At 47.7% G+C, this 19,473-nt stretch overlaps 1 protein-coding gene across 31 annotated transcripts in view; it reads right to left on the bottom strand.

Annotated features, from left to right (window-relative positions):
* LOC121592895 (glucose transporter type 1) overlaps positions 1-19,473 on the bottom strand; it is a 172,973-nt gene that overhangs the window by 51,212 nt on the left and 102,288 nt on the right. For 24 of the 31 annotated variants that reach the window (XR_006004706.1, XR_006004707.1, XM_041914767.1 and 21 more), the window contains 3 exons: positions 8,153-8,323; positions 7,586-7,702; positions 4,226-4,457 (listed from right to left, as the gene is read on the bottom strand). The exons of 1 other annotated variant lie outside the window; for it this stretch is intronic. Coding sequence is in view for 25 of the 30 variants with exons in the window: in XM_041914767.1 (XP_041770701.1) it covers positions 4,226-4,457; positions 7,586-7,702; positions 8,153-8,306 (503 nt within the window). In the remaining 5 variants the exon portion in view is untranslated. Of the gene's footprint in view, positions 1-4,225; positions 4,458-7,585; positions 7,703-8,152; positions 8,324-19,473 lie in introns of those variants that run through there. 6 more of the 31 variants (XM_041914782.1, XM_041914796.1, XM_041914788.1 and 3 more) reach the window with 4 other exon arrangements.

Here is a 19,473-nt window from a genome sequence, read left to right as displayed (position 1 = left end):
AGCCTCTCAAGACAACCGTGTCGCACAAACACACACACACACACAGAGTCTCGGGGAGTGGTTTATCGTACCGATCGTACCGTTTAAAAGGCACATCCAAAGGCAAAACATGCAGTAGTATTTTGGATGAAGTCCCGGAGCCTGGAACGCCTCTTAAAGAATGTGGCCAGTGTTCCAATAACGAGATGCATATGCACCCCAGCAAGCATACGAAATGGCCCGACGGACGGCGTTCTCCATCGCGTTCTCCAGCAGCACACGCGACCACACCACAAAGCCCACCGGCGTCACCGGCGTCGGTTGGGTTGGATTTAATTTCATTAATTTTTCAATCGCTATGATATACGCCTTTTTCCTCGTTCCGCACTCGCACCGGCCCCTCCTCGTTTGCACGTTTAACTTTCAATTCTTCGCATAATAAACCATCCCAAGCCATCCTTTCACCACCCGTTTGCATCCTGTTAAGCCCCGCCTCGTTGGTTGACCACAAATAGGGGTTACGTTTTTGAGCCACACCACCACCACCACCACCCTCTGGAGGTGCATATTATTTTTGTGCAACGAACCGCGGATTTATTCCACCCGTTTGCCTGCGTTTGCGCCCTCCAGTTCTGAAGCGCGGGTGAGGAAGGGATTTATTTCCTTCCTTACCGTGGATTAACCGACACAAAAGTGAATGCAGCAAACACGGTGCATTTCACTGCGGGACTGGGGGCAAAAGTTAATACATACAAAGAGCTTACTGTTGCGAACTGTTTCTCGAAGCGAATCAAAGCTCAGCCCCATCCTTCGGAGTGAAGCATTCCACATGCAGTTGAAGAATTATGCAGCCCGGAGATGGAAGGATTTCGACAGGGTTGAAAGTTAAAAATGTGGTTGTTTGTTGTTTTCTTATTGCTACAGCGCTGGTTCGAGGGGGGAAAGTTGTGAAGCTCCGAAAGCGATTCATTTCAGTTGCGGAACGGATGAAGGGCTTCTACTTGAAAAGCTCCCACAACTCTGGGCCAACTGCTTGACAAAAAGCTGCCCTTCCACTCGAGCTTCATTCAGACGTGCAAACTCCTCTTAAATTCATTTTCAATTTGTATATTGAAATTGCATTTTAAAAGCGACAGCCGGCATGCGCCTCCGACCTTCCCTGCCTTTTTAAGCGTCCTTCCTTCCGTCTATTTATTCATGATTTAACTGCTGCTGCTGCTGCTGCTGCTAATCCCGGGCAAATCCAATAAAAACGTACATCAAATTCGAACGAGCCCGGTAAGCGACGACTGATAAAGTCCTCTTAATCTTGCCAGCCACTCGCACCGTTCTTATCGGCTGCTACCAAGCAGCAATGCTAAACGAACCTCAAATGGGGCTGCTGTCCAGCTGCTTTGTTTCTGAGTTTTATGGTTATCGATTGACTCTCTGGTGCTTCAACAGCGTGGCAACGGTGCGGGGACAAAAACGGTCTGCTGAACCGTTCGATTTTACAGCAAGTGAGTGTGTACATGCTGGCCCCGGTACACTTGTTGGTGGTGGACCCCCACCATCCTTCTCCTCTCGTGGCAAATGTTTGTCAATTTCGTAAAACGGCAAAACCAATCAACGGAAAATGTACGACGGAGAAGTAATGCGGAGAGAGAGTAAGAGAGACAGAGTGCGCACATCCCGAAGTAAGGGACTGGAAACACGTTGGACGTTTCATTAATGAAAACATAAAAAATGCATACATTTTGCCCGGTGCCGGTGCCGGGATGTAATCGATTTCCGTTCCCGGGAAAACCGGTTTTGCAAAAACGTGCTTAGACGAAGGTGGAAATGGATGAGTGAGCAAAATGTTCAAACGGAAAACGGCGAGAACGAGAGAGAGAGAGAGAGAGAGAGAGAGAGAGAGAGAGAGAGAGAGAGAGAGAGAGAGAGAGAGAGAGAGAGAGAGACGAAAAACAACAACAGCATCACACACACAGAGAACAGCCATAAGCCCAGAGAAAAGATAGATGAAACTCGCCGGGTGACGTGACTGGGAAATGAAATCGAAATGCTCACCGCCCTCCTTCTCCCCCCGCGCCCCACCCGTTGTTTTGGCCAGTTTTTCGACCTCGGGCTGTCGAAGGAGAAGGGCAGTCGGCTTCAGCATGCTTCTGTGCGTGATTATCAAGCTTAAAGCAGTTCCGATTGGCCATTGGCTCTCCCGGGCCAACGAATGAATTTAATTATTTTTATTTACATTTACTCTTAGCATTCCGGGAACCACCACCGCCACCACCGGGACCACCTTCGGCCTCTCTGGCGGTAATCTGGGTGTGATCCGATGTACGTTTTTCGGTTCGTTTGTTTGTTTGTACGGGGGTTGGCTGAGGCTTTCGGCCGGACGATGTGAAACGTGTTGAGGTAACGTTGCAGTTTTTTGTAAATTAAAATTCGTTCCCGTGGAAAGCGTGTCTCGCACGGGCAATAAATTATCCCTTCGAAAAATGGTTACACCGTTGCGGGGGGGCACACCAACAGTACAGTGAGAAGAAACACAACATCAATTAAAGGAAAGAAGGAGAAGAAAAAAACAGACAGCAAACAGCACAAGTAACATGAACAGAGAACAAAAGTCAACTAACGAACAACATTCAACGCAACACAGGAAAGTGATAGTGAAAGAGACAGTGTAGAAGATAGAGAGAAATGTATGGCAGAAAGAGAGAAAGAACGACAGAGAGAGAGAGAGAGAGAGAGAGTGCATCTTTGCTAGACAAAGAGACAGACAGATGTGAAAGGGCAAAGGTGAAACGTTGTACCAAAACGAAATGTGATAGTTTTGAAAACTTTATATGAACAGGAGCACAGTACTTGTTCTCTTCCCGGAGAAAGAAAAACAACAGCGAAATGGAAATGAATAGAAAACACAGGAAAGCTACACATACACAAGGCGAGAGTATGCGCGTACGGGAGATGGCGGTCGATGGAAGTTTCATGTGATCGAAATGGCCAAATGGAGGCGCAATGGAGAAAGAAAAGCAGGACAACAACCAAACGAACCAAAAAAACACTATTTGACTCAAACGATGACAAAATGACGTGGTCAAGTGACGTGGCTACTTCGTGTGTGTGTGACACGAACGTCTTTTTTTGCCGTATGGCCACAGCTGACACGAAATAGATGTCGATGGATGATAAAAGATGAACGAACCAGCGTCCGCGCTTTTTGGAGCGCGATGAAACGTGTTAAAAACGTACAGCAACGAGGCAAAAGAAACAAAAACAAGGCAGAAAAAGATACCGGGAAATGGGGGGAAAAAAAATCACTAGAGAAAACGGAAAAACGGGCCAACGACAATTTTGAACAATAACGATACAGCGCACTCCCCTCCAAGGGTGTGTCCCTAGGAGGCGCGCATAGAGTGTGTCATCGATGCGCGATGTGCTATGAGCGCTGAAAAGGTCCATCGAACGGCCTTGGTGTGTGTGTGTGTGTGTTTCGGTGTGTGTGTGTAAGGCCAAATGGTGGTCGGAAAATATTGCTTTTGTTAAATTTTGAGGGCGTTGTTGGTCCGCTTGGGGGACAACCACAACAACAATTTTGAGCTGGTGGCCTCTCGTCTTTCGAGGTACCATTTTCAGTGTTTCGGTCGAAGAGTGAAGTGTGTGATGGTATCGGAGAGTTTTGAGCATTTTCGCTACACAGAGACAGATACTAACGGAAGCTGTTGTATGGGATAGAGATCGTGATGGTGTTTCAATGCCTGCTTTTTTGCCATGGATGGAGCTGTGGGTGTAAATATGAACCTGACAGGTGTCATCATCGCTGTCACAGTGTCTCGCAAAACATCATTGAGCCACTCCAAACAAACGCTGCTCCGTTGGTCAATATTGTGACAGCTGTCAAATGGTATTTTATTGTGAATGTTGTCACCTTCAGGTTCATATATACACCCAACGTTTGTCGTAAATGTAGATGAGTTTGAAAACTATCTAACTTTGAACTAAAACAGTTTATGATGATTCTAATACTATAATGACATTCTAGGGTGCAAAACCCATCCCCAAATGTGTGAAATGCAGTACTAGAACAGAACAAAAAATCCATTATCCCTGAAAAATCAATGAAACGATAATCAATCGAAATTTCGTCCCACTATGATCGAATTGCCTCAAAATAAGAAAATAGAAAACCCCCAAAAATTGTCATAATATTGCGCATCCCAAAGAAGAAGAATTGCAAGCAAGAAAACACACGCGCCCCGGTACTCACTCGATAAGCAATTGACGTAATGATTCCGCATCCTCCCCATCGCAGCGATCGCTCTTGCGCGAGCCGAGAGAACCGGTACCGTCTCCTATGTACCTTGTCCGCTTAAGTCCACTGCCGGGCGAATGACGCGTCCCGGTTGACGAACGCCCATCGTCTACGCCACTGCTCCGTTGCGAATCGATCGACTGGGAACGGTAGACTGGCGGGCCGGCATGGCGGAAAGGAAGATACACTTTTAGGTACGCGGGGTTAGAAGATGATGGTTAGACTAATGGTCATCCAGTGCTGTGCAGAATAATGTGCAAACTCATCGTGTCGTGGGTGATGGTGGTGGTGGTCGAGGAGAGGATGCGTGGAGGGGAGTTGGAATGTTTGGGTCCATAATCTCCGCATAAGGGGATCCGCCCAGGCACGGGATCAGGTGGCTTTGGCGGGAGGTGGTTATACATTTTATAATGGTTTCGATATAAAAATAAAACGATTCCAGGGCAGCGCCCAACACGGGGAAAGGTCAATATGAGCTAAAGATTAAAATGAAACAGCGTGTTACGGGATGGGAGGAAAAGAGATGAAATTCAAAACCAAATCATCCTTCGTCCGGTGGCCGAGCAAAAACAAAAAGCCCCTGAAACTAAAAGAGTAACGATTCCATAAAAATGAATGAACGCGGAAAAGCGCCGCTCGGAAAAGGTCGTCTTGGTGAGGCGGCCATCACGCGTTCACGCTCTGGTGTAACAATAAAATCGAATGTGATAAGGGATCGGGGTGGGGGGAGGGGGGGAAGACCCGGCTTCTAATCACCTGCGTGAAGACATTTCAATTTAGCTTCCGGTTTGCAAATGTATTTGCGTTTTCCTTGGGCCAAGAATGCAAGAATAAGATGAAAAAGGGCCAAGAAAAAAGGTAAAATCTTCTTTTTAATCTCAATAAAACTGTTCTGCCTACCTGTACGAACCGTTTTCTATTGTGGAATCTGTTTGGAGTTTGGTGCTGTCCATGTCCACGTCTTAAGTGATCAAAGTTATTGCAATCGCCTACATAAGCTACAAACAACACCTATTTTATAATTTCGCCTCAATTTATGCATTGCGCAGCACAAAACGCCTAAAGTTATACAATTTGTATGACCCCCGCTAGCGCACCTAATACCCTATTCTACACTTTCCAAGCGCAACTGTTACCATGGTCCGTACCCAAAGCAGGCAGCGAGGTAACGATGAAATTTAAAACTGCCCAAGACACCCTCCGGTTCACGGTTCAATTATCACGTCACGGAAATGGCAACGAGATGATAATGTTTGCAGAAATACATTTCACCAGCGAATCAATGGTCCGTGTGTTACGATGCCGTTGCCGGGGCACAAACAGGTGCAAACTCCCTTGCAGTAGCTAGGAAGCAGGTACGAATTGTTCCGGACGTATGATATTAATGGAAAATCAACTTCCAGAACCTTCCGCAAAGGTTACGTGCCTCCCTTGTAGCCGCCTTGTTGCGACCTAGCTAAGGTAGTGCTAGCTGCCCCAAAGTTCCTGACCATCTGGCTAAAGTACCTTTACACACATACAAAAGATAGGGGAAGAAAAAACAAGCGGAAGCCGTACTGAGCGGGACCGGGGGGGAAGAGGCTCATTTCCGAGTTTTCTCAAGCAAAGGGGAGAAGACACCCTGGGTCTATTTCCGTTAGATGTATCTTCCTCGAATCAATTCGAATCGAATTGCCACTACTGATGGCGTCAATTTCCACGAATTCTATTTCATTCCTGTCTAAGTCGTCCCTGCATGCTCCCACGCTCCCCCCTTTTTCCCATTGCTCTTCAGCGTCAATTGAAGAACCATCGTTTGATGAGTGAAGAAGTGTATTCCTTCCTCAACGACATATACTTGCCCTCGCCGTTCGGCACATTCGACAGGGCGGTGACTATTGGAGTTTCATTTCCTATCACAAGGGGTTCAGAGTTGCAGAGGGAGAAAGGGGGAGGATGGTGAGAAAGGCTCTAATCAATCTGCACATTCGATCCGATTACCACCGCATGAAGCGATGCCGGAAAGCTTCTTACCCATGCTTACCGGCACCACCGCTCGGCTCTTCGTCTTGTGGAGGAGTGTGCTTTACACTTCGAATTTCGAATTCCCCTGAGCTAAGCTTCTTTTGAAGGAACGAAGCGTCGAGGGCAGGTGGGCAATGGTTTCGCAGCGTCGTCGCCTCCAGAAAAGGATCGAAAGACTACCAAGTAAAGGGTGCTGGGCAAAACGGAGCAGGAAACGACCCGGAGAAGAGAATTTTAATTTAAATTAGTTAACGGACTAGCAGCGTCCGACAATGAAATATTCAGTGCAGTGCAGCATACACTTCGAAATCTAGGCGAAAGGTTCAGTGGGTTTTCGTTTCTTTCCGTCTTCCATTTCAGGCTGGAGGAATCGATCGATCGAACTTTTTCGACTCGACTCTCAAACAGGATCACCACGTGCACAGAATTCTCCGGCTCTCAAGGCTCTGAACGGAGGTTTTTGATAGGGTGCCGGAGCAAAGGGAAATGAAAGAATTAAACATACCCTCGTTCGAAAGGTTCATTACATACGTATGGCTCTCCATGGATTGATTTTAGCCGTAGAAATGAAGAAGTATGTGCGCTATCTTCTGGCACCTACTTTTTAACAAAGCTTCCCTCTTCCCTTCTTCTTACTCTTCTTCTTACTCTTCTTCTTACTCAGATTTCCTGGAAGGCATCTCCTTCATCACATTCATTCGCCAGAATGCACAATGAATGGGCCAACGGAGCATTGAGACGCAACGAGTTGTTCGGCCACCTTTTGGAAGCTGAACGCTTCTTGCTAACAAGAGGAATCTAAATCAATCCTTCTCACCAAACGGACGACCACGGTCCATTGAGCTGATGGAGTTTTGGTTTGGAGTTGTCGATAATCTTTTACCTTGACCAATGACCCCCGCCCCGCATAATGGGAAGAAATCGGTTCTTTATCACTGCTAAGCTCCCGGGTTCATTTCTCGAAATGGACCATAATAAATTTCAATTCGATCGAGATCCGGCTAGAGGAAGGATGATTTTCGTCTGATGGATCTACCTGTACGAGTTACGTGTGTGTGTCTGTGTATGTTACCATCGCCTTGACGACTTCAATTAGATTGAGCAAATCAACTCCACACACACACACACATGTCAACGACTCGAGGTGAGGTGCGAATCATCAAGCAGCGGAAGGTGTACCAGGATATAAATAATCAAGCAACAGGAATCAATGACAGGGTGCAGGTAGTAGGGATGGCAGTGAGGGCATTCGGAATGTCTCGTTTTGCTCGTTATCGATGAACGATAACGAGACGCCATTTGTTTACTTACCGTCCGGGCGCACTCGTACTGGAGGTGAGGTCAGCTTGAGCGTTGATGACAGGGCCTGTGAATCCAGGGGCCCACTAAAGACATAATCATACGTTCCTTCCTGGCTCAATGTTGACACTGAGGTTCGGAGTGCGTGCATCAGTGCGTTGTTGTTGTTGTTGTGGTTGTTTATCCAGTTGTCCAGTGTTGGGCACAGGAAGGACAAAGAAACAGGCAAATAAAGCTTTCATTAGTATGATTATCTGCCGTTGCTGTGGTGCTGCGGTACACAACGATTACTTACATGCCATGTGAAACATATTGATTAACGGGGTGAAGCAAATAAAGCAAAAAGGAACGGAAATCACTGAAATAACACACCACCAAACTGAACGCGCACATAATAAACAAAAAACGCTCGAAGGTGACAAAAACCCGTTCATGCATAACGAAAAAGGGCTGACTAAAGGTGGCCGAGTGTGGCTAAGCAACAGCAACATAAAAATCAACATTTCAAGCAAACGAGAACTAAAGGCTGAGAAGATGCAACAAACACCAATAACGTTTGATCAATCAGATTAGGCGTACATGGGATCGCGGCAAACGCACCTGGATACACGCACAGTGGTTGCAGCACTTGGGTTGATCTTAATGGTGGTGGTAATGGTGGCAGTTGAGGCTCGGGGCCGTTCGAAATGGAAGACGGAGGAGAGATCATCGAAGGGTCGCCGTTTGTCGCCATAACATGGAGACGGCCGGCTATGTGTGTGTGTGGGGGGTTTTTTTTTACGACGACGAGCCCCAAGATTTTGTGGTCGAATTAACCGAGCAGTCGTTCGTGTATGGTAACGAGCATGTAGTTATCACACGTTTGACGACCAATGGTGTTAGTAGCGTAGAAAGAAAAGAAAAGAGAGAGATAGAGAGAGAGAGAGAGAGAGAGAGAAAGAACAAGCAAGAAAAGGTTAGTGGTTAGTGGTCAGTGTTGTCAACGGACAGAAAACGGTACTCATTTATTTTTATCACACTACACATGTTATGACACTGTCGTTCCTTTATGTAAAACCATTATTGGCGTCCGGCACCGGGGACCACAGAGGACCTATGCCGCTGTTTAATAATCCAATTCCACCGCAACGACCACACCTTTTACCTTTCGATCGGTGAGAACCCATATTTTCGTGTGATCATAACCTTTGGCTACTTCAATCAACGGACAGAGAAATGAAGTGATACGAAACCACACAAATCCTTCCTGCCCGCAGCACACATTGTTGTTCGGTAAATACAAAAGTTACAGCACCATCGATAGTACGCAATTCCTTCGACAGCGCAGCCGACGAAGCAATAAACAAACGAAATGTCTTCTAGGCCCAACTCAAGGCCCAACCGACCGAAGGAAGCGCGCTCGAGAGTGGCCGACTTTTATCACAATTGGACTTAGTTCCACCTGTCTGTCCCTGTCCGTCCACTTCCGAGTATCATCCGGAGACAATCTGGTGTTGCGTTGCAGGTTTCTTCCTTTCCTTTGTTGCAGTAGTTGTGCGATTGTCGTCTCCTTTTTTTGTTGCGCTCACTTCGCTCACTGTCCGAAGAGCCCCCAACAAACCAAAGTTTCCATCCATATGAACGTCACAACACGCCACACAGCCGAGCCATAGTTACGCCCCTGCTAATATGCTGCAACTTCCTGTTCCTGTTTCCCCGTTTCCTTCCGGCGATCCGGTTGCTTCTTGGCACACTCGGCACACGAATTGAAGGATTGGTACCACCGCAAGCTACTCACATTTTGATGAAGTCACGTGAAGCGCCATGTCATGCCAAAGACACAACGGTATCAAGGTTGAAAATGGAAGCAACAGGGGAAGGGGGGGGGGGGTATGTAAAGGCACACGGATATCAGCCCACAGGCACGACCATTGCCACGTTCAGTACACACACACACACACACACTGTTTGCTACTAAGGCGCAAGGTTTGCATACCTTTGGTAACGTACCCGCCCAGCCGAACGTCTTGCTTGGGCGGGGGCTCTGGCACGATGTCCCCGTTCCAATGGCACCGACGAAGAAGTGCACACACTCTTCTTGCCACCGTCCCCGACGGCTCGTCTCTGTGACCATGTGTATGCAAATAATGCCTCTCCCTGAGACCGAAACTTCCTGCCCGTGCCTCGGTGGTGGTCGATGGTGAGCATTAGTTCCTTCAGGTGGATGAATTCTGTTGCCATACGTGATACTTGGGCAGCAGTTCGTTCGTTCGTTCTTCTTCATCATCTCCCGAGTGGTATGAGGGCCATTCAGATGGTCTGCACAGCCACACACACACACACACCCCATTGACCAAGCATTCCAGCAGCGGCCTCCGGAATGGAAAACGTGAATAAGTAAATATGCACGATCTAAATAATATTTCACGGCTGGTTGCTTCAAAACACAGAGAGCCGTGAGAGGGTTCGATGGGGTGGGAGTAGACAGTGTGCAGGCACACATACACACACACATACATATACACTCATATCCTCAGTACTGCTCGATTACATCGGAGTTTGCTGCCTCCCTTTGGTGAGTGCGCTTCTTACCGTCGGTGGTTCGTAGAGTTTGTGCCTAGAAGGGCACCGTAAGCAAGGAAGAAGGTGTATGAAAGAGCTCCCCACTTCACACAGACACACTGCCCCAATCACACCAAGACCAACCCGAATCCCGGTTGGCGCAAGATGTAGAGCTCGTTAGGTACGAAACGGATGATGGGCAACCCAGCGGGGAATTGGAGCTCAGTTGCAAGTCAGCAGATCAGTGGCAGCCACCACCAGGCAGCAGTAGAGAGACACACCGGCGGAGAGCAGGAAACGTAGGATGTTTTTCCACCGACCCGGCTGCCCCCCCCACCCCAAACTGAAAGTATTGCGCTCCAGCTTCCCTTTTGTGTCGAATCAGTAGTTTATGAAATTATGGTTTCTGCGATAATCTTTGAACCGGATGTGGCAGACTCCACCACCACACACACCACAAAACTACTACACCCCGTTTGCGTCAGCTTCTAGCTCCTGCTCTCTGGCAGCTACACCAAGCGCCGGAATGGAACAGGGGCCTTATAAACGAGCACCACAATATGGCTACTTTCGGGGTAGCTCCATCGCTCCAGCGATTGGATTGGCAGAGGCCTTTGGGAGAGGGAATGATGCTGTACCGACGGCATCGAAAGGAATTAGTTTACCGGAAGATTGTGCGAAGCTCGGTACGATTTCGACGCGGCTGAGTGAACCGTTGATTCATGCGTGATCTGCCGAAGATGATGCTGCCGATGAGCATGACAGTGAGAGTGAAGGAGACGCGTAGGCCAACAGAGGCCACCGGGGAACAGACGGGCGGCAAATCAATTGTTGTGAACGAACGAGCCGAGGCGTGTAAGATGCGCAATCTCGGCTAATGGCCAGTCTAAAGGTCAGCCTGTCATCGGGTACGGGTACGGCCATCCTAACTCCACGAATTGCTCGCTGGCGGTTAGGAGATTGTAATAATTGCAAATGATCGACAGGTTGGGTGAGCAAGCGGGAGAAAGGGGACAGCATAATCGAAATTGCGCCGTTAGACGATGATACGACGCTTGCATTGTGCGGACGTCAATCTGGACAATTGGCGGGATATAATTATTGTTAGCATAAGCGGCAGGGGGGCAGGGAAATGTTACTAATTCCGACGCCGGAATGATATGCAATATTCTCGTCGGCTACAATGTAAGCCCGAAATTGGTTCGGTGCGGATCCGGAGTGATTCCTTACATACAGGCATACAGGCATTTGTGTTCATTGAATTGCGCTGAAAGCACTTTTGGGAATAGTTTTCGTTAACTAACTACTTATAGATTAGTTAGTTAAAGATATTGCAGAAAACTTTCCGCTATTCATAGTATAAGATATATTTGTCGATTTTATAATAATATAAAATTTTTGTGATTCATAGATTGCCTACTTTTAGGCTGAAGTCTTCTTCTAAGGGTAACTGCTTTCACAATTCCCAAAACGCCTATATGTATGCAAAATGTGCAACAAAATTGCTTTAATTAAGTATTGTTGCTGTCTAGAAGAAACTATAGCTCTAGTTTGATGTAAAAAATCGTTGAAAATGATACAGACCTACAAAATTACAGCATGATGCATCATACCATCAAATAAAATTAAAAACAGTCCTGCCAATGTAGAAAACAGAACAGAACCACTGCTAAATAAGGTGTTTCGTTGCTGGCCCTTGCAAAAGTTCAAAGAAATGAACCTAATTGTACCCGTTACTGTTGTATATTGATCCGAAAGCGGCCCTTGGGCATTCCAATTTTTGCCCACCCACCAACTCGTCTGATTGTGCATTCCAGTTGTGAAAGCAACAATTCCTTTCGCACGCAAAGAATGTTACAACGAACCATCGGTAGCGTTCCATTGCTCGGGATGTGTGTGTGTATGTCTGCGTTAAGGACAAACGAACGATATTTGCCATTTCCGGCCAGCAAGCTCGAGGCCGCACTCTCTCTGTGGTTAGACGAGTTAAGCTTCGGAACATTCGGGAAACCATTTCCCGCACACAAGAGTTACATGTGTGTGTGTGTGTGTTTGTGTGTGCGTGGGGCTATTATTTGCAATTATTCTCAGACCTGTCAGGTGTAGCTGGCTGGCTGGCTGGCTAGTACCGTTCAGGGCACCATATAAGCCCAATGATGCAATGCGTCCGCCTCCTTTTTTTGCGTACCTGTACTACATTCCCGGGAGGCGGCCACTTTTTACTGGGGGGGGGGGATTGAGGCCGGTCAAACAATCACAGTCAGAAACGCACACTAAATGCCACTTTCAATTGCGTTTTACAAGCCAATCGTGTGGCCGGCAAGAGGGCAGCACCAGACCCAGCAAGAATGCAGCAATCGGGAAACGTTTCAAAGACATTCATTTGAATTGTTTTGTGAAAATTACACCCTTGCAAGGAGTGAGAAGGGACAAACAAGGAGAATTTGGGTGGAGGAGGTAACGTTATGGGTGTTATTATTTTTCCTTTCTGCTATTTCGAGCGATAGCAAACCCTTTTTCTTTGGCCACTTTTCGAAAAACAAAGCAATAAAATGCGTTCTTGCAAAGGGACAACTAGAAAGGAAGCGAGTGCGCGCAGGAAGAGAAGGAATTCGGGTTCGTTTGTTGTGAAATTGAGTTCACACACACACACACACAGACACACACACATATCTCTCACCCATTCGCTGAGGTTGAAGGACGCAGTGGAAGAAAATGTAAATTAATCTAAACCAACTAACACGCAAACCATGACCATTCCCTTCGCATTCCACGTTGGCGATGGCGCGTTGCACACACACACACACACATACCATGGACCCATGGCTAAAGAAAACTCATAAAGACTCAATCATCCATCAAGCCGAGTCCGGAGGGCGTGACATGTTGGTCCAACTAGTCCAACGTGAAAGTAATCAGCTTCATCGGCCCTGCCCGGGCCGGGGTTGTGTGTGGCGTTTCGAGCACACAAACAACCCCTTCCCGGTTTAAACTCCCGGCTGACGGTCGAAACCCGGGTTTTGTGACTTCTATCCTTCGTCGGTCGGCCAGCTTGTCAGCTTTCGCTTCATGCCATCGGTCCATTTGGCAGACGGCAATCGATAATTTATGAGCCAAATCTAGGTTAACTTTTGTTTTCCACGAAAACTCATTTAAAACTCCTTCTTTTCCAGCTTCTTGCTACTGCCTGTCCCGTATGTAGCGCGTTTGTTTGTGCGCCTTTTTCGAAGGGAAGTGGGACTCCCTTCCCCTTTCTCTGTCTCCCGCGTTTCCCCCCCCCCCCTAAATGGAAGGACAATTGTGGCAAATTGTCGTCGCCGGAACACATGTGGCACAACAAAGTCGGGACGTTGCAGCGTTTCGATTGCTCGGCAAATGGCCCACGGGGTGGTTATTTTTTCAAAGGAGCGTCTGTTTACAATCTGTACGGTGCAGGTAGATCTGGGAGGGGCAGGTCGCTGGAAATCGCTTCCTCAGCCGCCACATTGTGAGACGTGGGGCAGGTCGCCATCATAAATCGGCCCCAGGTTTTTAAAGCCCCGCTGGAGGAATTTATTCTTGTGTTGCCAAATAATAACACATAAATAAAGACTGCCCCAGGACCGGACGCGCCACCATCACCGCTGCTTTTCAGAGGCGGCTTCGGCCAACGAGTTTGCGAACCCATTATGGCATGTATTTTGCCAATGTGGGCCGTTTTTTTTTCGTTCCTCCTCCTGTGTGACGACAACAGTCCGACACGGAAACCGTCAATGGAGGACAGAGCTGAGACACTTCAGGCAGAAAAAAGGGGGATGGAAACCACAACAAAAAATACATCCAAAATGTCATAAATATTATGGCTGCCGATGTTGGAAACCCTCTAGAATGGACACACACACACACACAAATAAAGCTGCTTGCGGACGCTTGAGGAAGATGAAAAGGATCACTGCCCCATCCATCCATGGGGTTGGAGGGGAGGGGTTTGGCGACGTTTGAGAAATATGTTTCCCGGACATTCATGGCATAACCTTGTGGAAATGATACCCCGTCAGCAAAAGGAGAGGCTGGCACAGGGGTAGGCAGCCCACCCCAGTGGCCTGTGAAAATGTGAACTTCTCCGAGGCCAACCCGGCTCGGAAACCATCGCAACGCAAGCCAACCAGCGTGCGAGTGTGATCAGAGAGCATTCCGGATGTGCACAATAAAACATACATACATTTATAACGACCCTTCAGAAAGCCATTAAGGACATTAAATGGAAATAAACTGTTGGACACCTCATAAATCACGACCACCGGGGGCCGCAGTAATGAACGGGGCCACAAACTCGGAGCAATCCGACCGTCCTACTCACTCACCACTTCTTCCCCCCGCGTTGGGTTGCACACAGCCGGCTATTTTCGGCAGGCAAATAATACACCATTCGAATGCACCCGGACTGCTGCAAGAGGGCTGCCCGGGAGGAATGGATGCTTTTGAGATGAGGCTGAAATGGTTGCTGTGCTCAAACTAATGATCCTTTCAGAGTTTGGTCTGCCTGCAGCACGAGGCAAAGGGGGCGGGAAATCCGGACCGTGGTATTCGAGTTATGAGTTTCTCTCCTGCCCGGAATGTCCGGTGTATCTCTGGGAGTGCCATGGGAGTTCAAGATGGATGCATTTGAAGCAGCTTTCGGTACAGTTTTCGGTGGTCCGGTTGAGAAGCGCTTCAAATGCACTTAAAAATTGCCATGATACAATGGTGGAGAGAAGGCGATTCATTGGGCGCAGCGGTTGAAATGGTGCTTGAAAATGGTGCTCAATCCTTTTTGTGAGCTGGTGTCGAACTGGGAAGGATGAGCTTTGGAGTTTTGAGGAGAGAAATAAGCTACTAAAAAAGGGTTTCTAACACTATGTTGCGGTTTTAGATATGTCATAAATGTACATAATTTTTCCACGATTCAAGGTCTAGAAATACAAAATCTAGAATATTTCAATAAATAAATCTTCAACTAAATCCCTCCAGAAGTAGTCCCTACATCCCTGTATCTCTCGTCTGTACGTAGCATACCTTCAGGGGCATATGAGCTTTCGACAGTAGCTGTATAAGTAGGCTTTGCTTATTTAAAGCATACCTTCAGGGGCCCGAGAGCTTATGGCAATGTCTTTCAACGAGCCTTTCAATAATTTAAATTAAACTTGAAGCGTGAAACAACACAACGTTACCAAGATTTTCGATTGCTGACAGGTTGTTTGTCAGTATCAATCACTAAATCTTGCCCAAGAGAAGGGTTTAAGTGAGTGCGAACCGGTACAGAGTGGAATCCCACATTTCTCGCATTGAATTGCCTATGTTCACATCGCAAAAGCTGGCCGGAGAGATTAACTGTTTACCCATTGTTTCATTCCTTCCACAACGAGACGGACGAGACAAAAAAACACTTCTTACCATTGAATCTTCTTTTCTACGCCCAATTGTCCATTTTCCGGCAGATTTTTGGTCTGTTTGGCTCTTCCTTCAGACCTTTGCAACATAAATTATGTATTGTGCAACGGGCAAAGTGCGTGTGAGTGTGTGTAAGTAGCGTAGAATCGGTCAGAAAGCAGATGCAGAACCGAAACAAACCCCGAGAGCGCGTCAAACTGATAAAGTGATAAATGATTCATAAATTTAGTCTTCGCACAGCTCGACCGATCGTACCTCGGCTTCGGGGTTTCGGGGGGTGAAAACTTTTCCGGAAAGCTCGTTTCAAGTACCATTGAAGTTGTCGGTGCGTAGGCCTTGCCCGCTTTTCCCTGGGAGCGGGAGTTGTTTGGGGCTGCTTATTTGTGACCATTTACCAGGGCTGCCTGAGCTGCCCGGGGCCGTTCGCTTGTGCACCGAACAAAGAGGTCAATATGTTGCAAACAATGGTACACTCTGGGCGGGGGGGGGGGGGGGATGGGGAGGCGAAAACACCACCGTTTCGCAGAAGGTTAACAACAGCTTGCACCACCTTTCTGATTGATAGCGTGGGAATCCTCACACCATCAGCGGCCGCGTCCGACCTCCCGTGCGTGTGTGTATGTGACCTTTTGCGGTGGTGTGGCTAGCGCGCACCGTGTGCGTTACTGTGTCGATGATTGATAGCACCTGATTGGAAACGCGCCCTGAAACGAACCGGGCCTGAGTAAGGACCAACCCCCTCCGGTACTTGCCCGAAACGGATAAAAGGTAATCATTCACTCACGTTTCCATTATGGAGGACGCCAGCCCATAGTAAGACTTGTCCCTGTGGTCGTTGTTGTTGTTGTTGTTGTTGTTGTTGTGGTCGGTAACTAAAAGGGGGAAAAACTCCAAAAGGTCCTTCTGTTCCTGACGCCAGGTAAAGGTGGGAGAGCTCATTTTCTCACCTACGCCCCCGAGACTTGGATGCGTAAGGGGGAGGAAAAAATGAATGCCAACAATGGGACCGAGGCACTCACCCCACTGCACGATGCGTGTAATGGTGAACGAGAACCGAGGTGTGTGTGTGTGTGTGTGTGTGTATGTGTGTGTTGAGTCGGTTCGCGTGTCGAGTGACAGTCAAATTAACGAACGTCGGATGTGTGTGTGTCTATCGATACGATTATTATTTGTGATCGTTCCTGTCCGGTCCAGAGCGGCATCATTTATCAAATTCCAATATTGAACACAGCCCCGACCGACATTCCCATACACGGGCGCGCGCAAGTGGACCTCCCCCTGCTCCTCCCTCCCTTATGCGAATGGGTCTGGGAAATGACAAGAAATCACTCAATTACCCTTCTCGCAGGACACGTGCGTACTGCGGGCACCGGGCGAACAACAAAAGCCCCGCCAAAATAAATGATCTACACCCATGGCGGGGTTTGATTGAAAGGTGGGTGCGTGTGTGTGTGTGTGTGTGTGTGTGACGAGGTGAAAGTGGAAAGTATCACTTGCGCCTACACTGCGGGTACTTCTTTCAACGCGTAGCACTTCAAATGGGAGGTGATGGGTGATATCACGATAGTGGCACCGGAAGAGCAAAGCAGCAAGGACCTGTCAGTATAAATGATCGCTTTATCAAAGGTGTTGTGTGTATGGCGAGGTTTCCGGATGCGATTGTTGATGACAGCTTCGTGTGACGTGGTTTTCTGTTGTTGCTGTTGTTGTTTGACGTAGTGGAAGATTAACCAACGGGATAACCCGAGTCGAAAATAAATGATGGTATATGTGAAGAGTTAAGGATTTTGTTGGAGATGGAAGGTTTTTTTCTGTGCTGGAAAAGTGTAGTTTGCTCCAATGATGAGCCTTAAGCAATGCGAGCAAAACGTACCATCAGATGAAGAATGTAAGTCCTAACAAAGAGTTTAGAACAGTTCTAGAAAGTGGATGAAACAAAGCATCAAGCTCTTTTACAACATTCTCCATTTATCGAAATAGCTCTTTGTGTATCTTCTGCAGCCCAATCATCACTTTTCCTTCATTAAATTCACCCTTCCAGCAGCAAACGAAACGCACACGAGGCAGCTTAAAGCATCTCCCAACAGCTAACTCCATCAATCCCGACTGCTCAACTCAACGGCCAGTTAGTGCTTCACGGTCCATAGAGCAGTGCTCCCTGGGAACCGACAGGCAGTTCCCCTTCCACCGGCGTTTGAGACCACCGGTTCCAGGCGACCAACGTTCCAGTCGAATCACACAGTCACATCCTTTTTCCATCGACAAACATACACACACACACACACGCAGACAGGAGAGATCGTACTACTTCTTTGGAGATCGATCCCAGGTGGCTGGTGCTACTTCTCCACCGACAACAGCGCCGGATTGCGCGCGTTGAGGCGGAAAATGAGATTTTGAATTTTTCAACAGTAGAGCGCTAGTAGAGTGCTACCTGCTGCCGTCGTCGTCGTCCAGATCCGCTAGCAAAACTCGTGCCCGTAGCAGCAGCTTGAGGAGCTAGTTTTACTTGCTCTACCCCATCATCGTGGGTTCCGCCGTAGAGTGAGTGAGCGCTCCGTTTATCACGTCGCATCGAATTCGCCAGCTGTGTGCGAGTGTGTGGGATGAATGATAAGTGAACGTAATAGATGATAGTGATGGAATGTAGCATGGATATTAGTTGGACTGTTCCAACCATTCTCAGAACAGTATTGCAATTGGCGAGCAGTTGGTGGATTTTCTTTACCAAAAATGTACTTATTCATCTTTTCCGATAAGTACCCCCTTTCCTTGCACTTATCAACGCGCGCTTTTCAACTTCATATTGACATCCTCATATTCCCGCAGGATGTCACCACCTTCCCATCGCATGAAGTGGTAAGGTTTTTATAGCTTTATGAATTATTTGCCAGTATTTTGTTTACGACCCGTCGGACCCAATCCTCTAACCTCATCACACAAACGGTCGCCCACAGCCCTTTTGATTCTCATTTGGGGCGTTTGGTGTTGTGCGGGCGGAAGGTATGGTGCGATCCCTTCATTACACCGAGCAGAGCGTACACACCAAAAAGGGTTTTAGTCATGCCCTTCGCTCTCTTGCTCAATCCCATCCGTTCCCAAGCTGGCGCGCAAAGTAGCATCAACAGCAATCGTCACAACCGCATCGGACTGACTTTTAGCAACACGGGGTCGAGGGAAAGAGCTCCAAAAAGGAACACACAGCTACACACACCCACACACAACCCAGCGAGCCAGCCCTGTTCGGGTGATGAAAACGTGACGGAAGCGTGGCCCACAGCGGCACAGCAACTCCGGGCGAATGTCGGGGAATGAATAATTTAGTTTTAAAACAGTTGTCAACAAGGGCTTAAATATTGGATGATGAAAATTTCGAGTACCTTTCCGGGGGAAGGGAGCCTTGCTCGCGGCCGGGTGATGATGTGTTTTTGCGGACCAATGGAACGATGCAGGCCTTCAAGAGTTTCCCCCAGTTTAGTGCTAGAGAGTGAGGAACGTTTCGAATGTAGCCGCTGAAATCCGCTTTTCCCGGCGGCGAAATGATGTGTAAAATGGTCAAATCCGGCCGTTATTTTTTCCTCCCCCAGGATTAGGTGTACAATTTCTTTGCCAAATATATCAGCACAGCGAGCAAACTCGTCGGATCGGATTGTTTGTTTCAAGCCCCCCGCCCCAAAAACACTCCAAAACAAGGGAACAAAGCGGCAGCATTTGAATCGTATGGTCACGGCCCAACATACAAAGCTGTGCATTTTAAAATGGGAGCTCGTGTGCATCCGCTTACAAAAAGCTATCGAAAAGTGGGGCACGAATGCACGATATTTGGTGTTAAAATATTCAACTCGGAATCGGAATCGGCCATTCCACTTGCCGAGAATCAAACAAAGCAAAAGCTTTCGCTTTTTTGCGGAAAGTATTGCAAGTGTACATTGTAATGGAACAACCGGAGT

Source organism: Anopheles merus, chromosome 2L (genome assembly GCF_017562075.2).
Source record: "Anopheles merus strain MAF chromosome 2L, AmerM5.1, whole genome shotgun sequence".
Classification (NCBI taxonomy): domain Eukaryota; kingdom Metazoa; phylum Arthropoda; class Insecta; order Diptera; family Culicidae; genus Anopheles; species Anopheles merus.
Note: the sequence above shows the minus strand (reverse complement) of the source record. Positions and strands in the feature narration are given on the sequence as shown.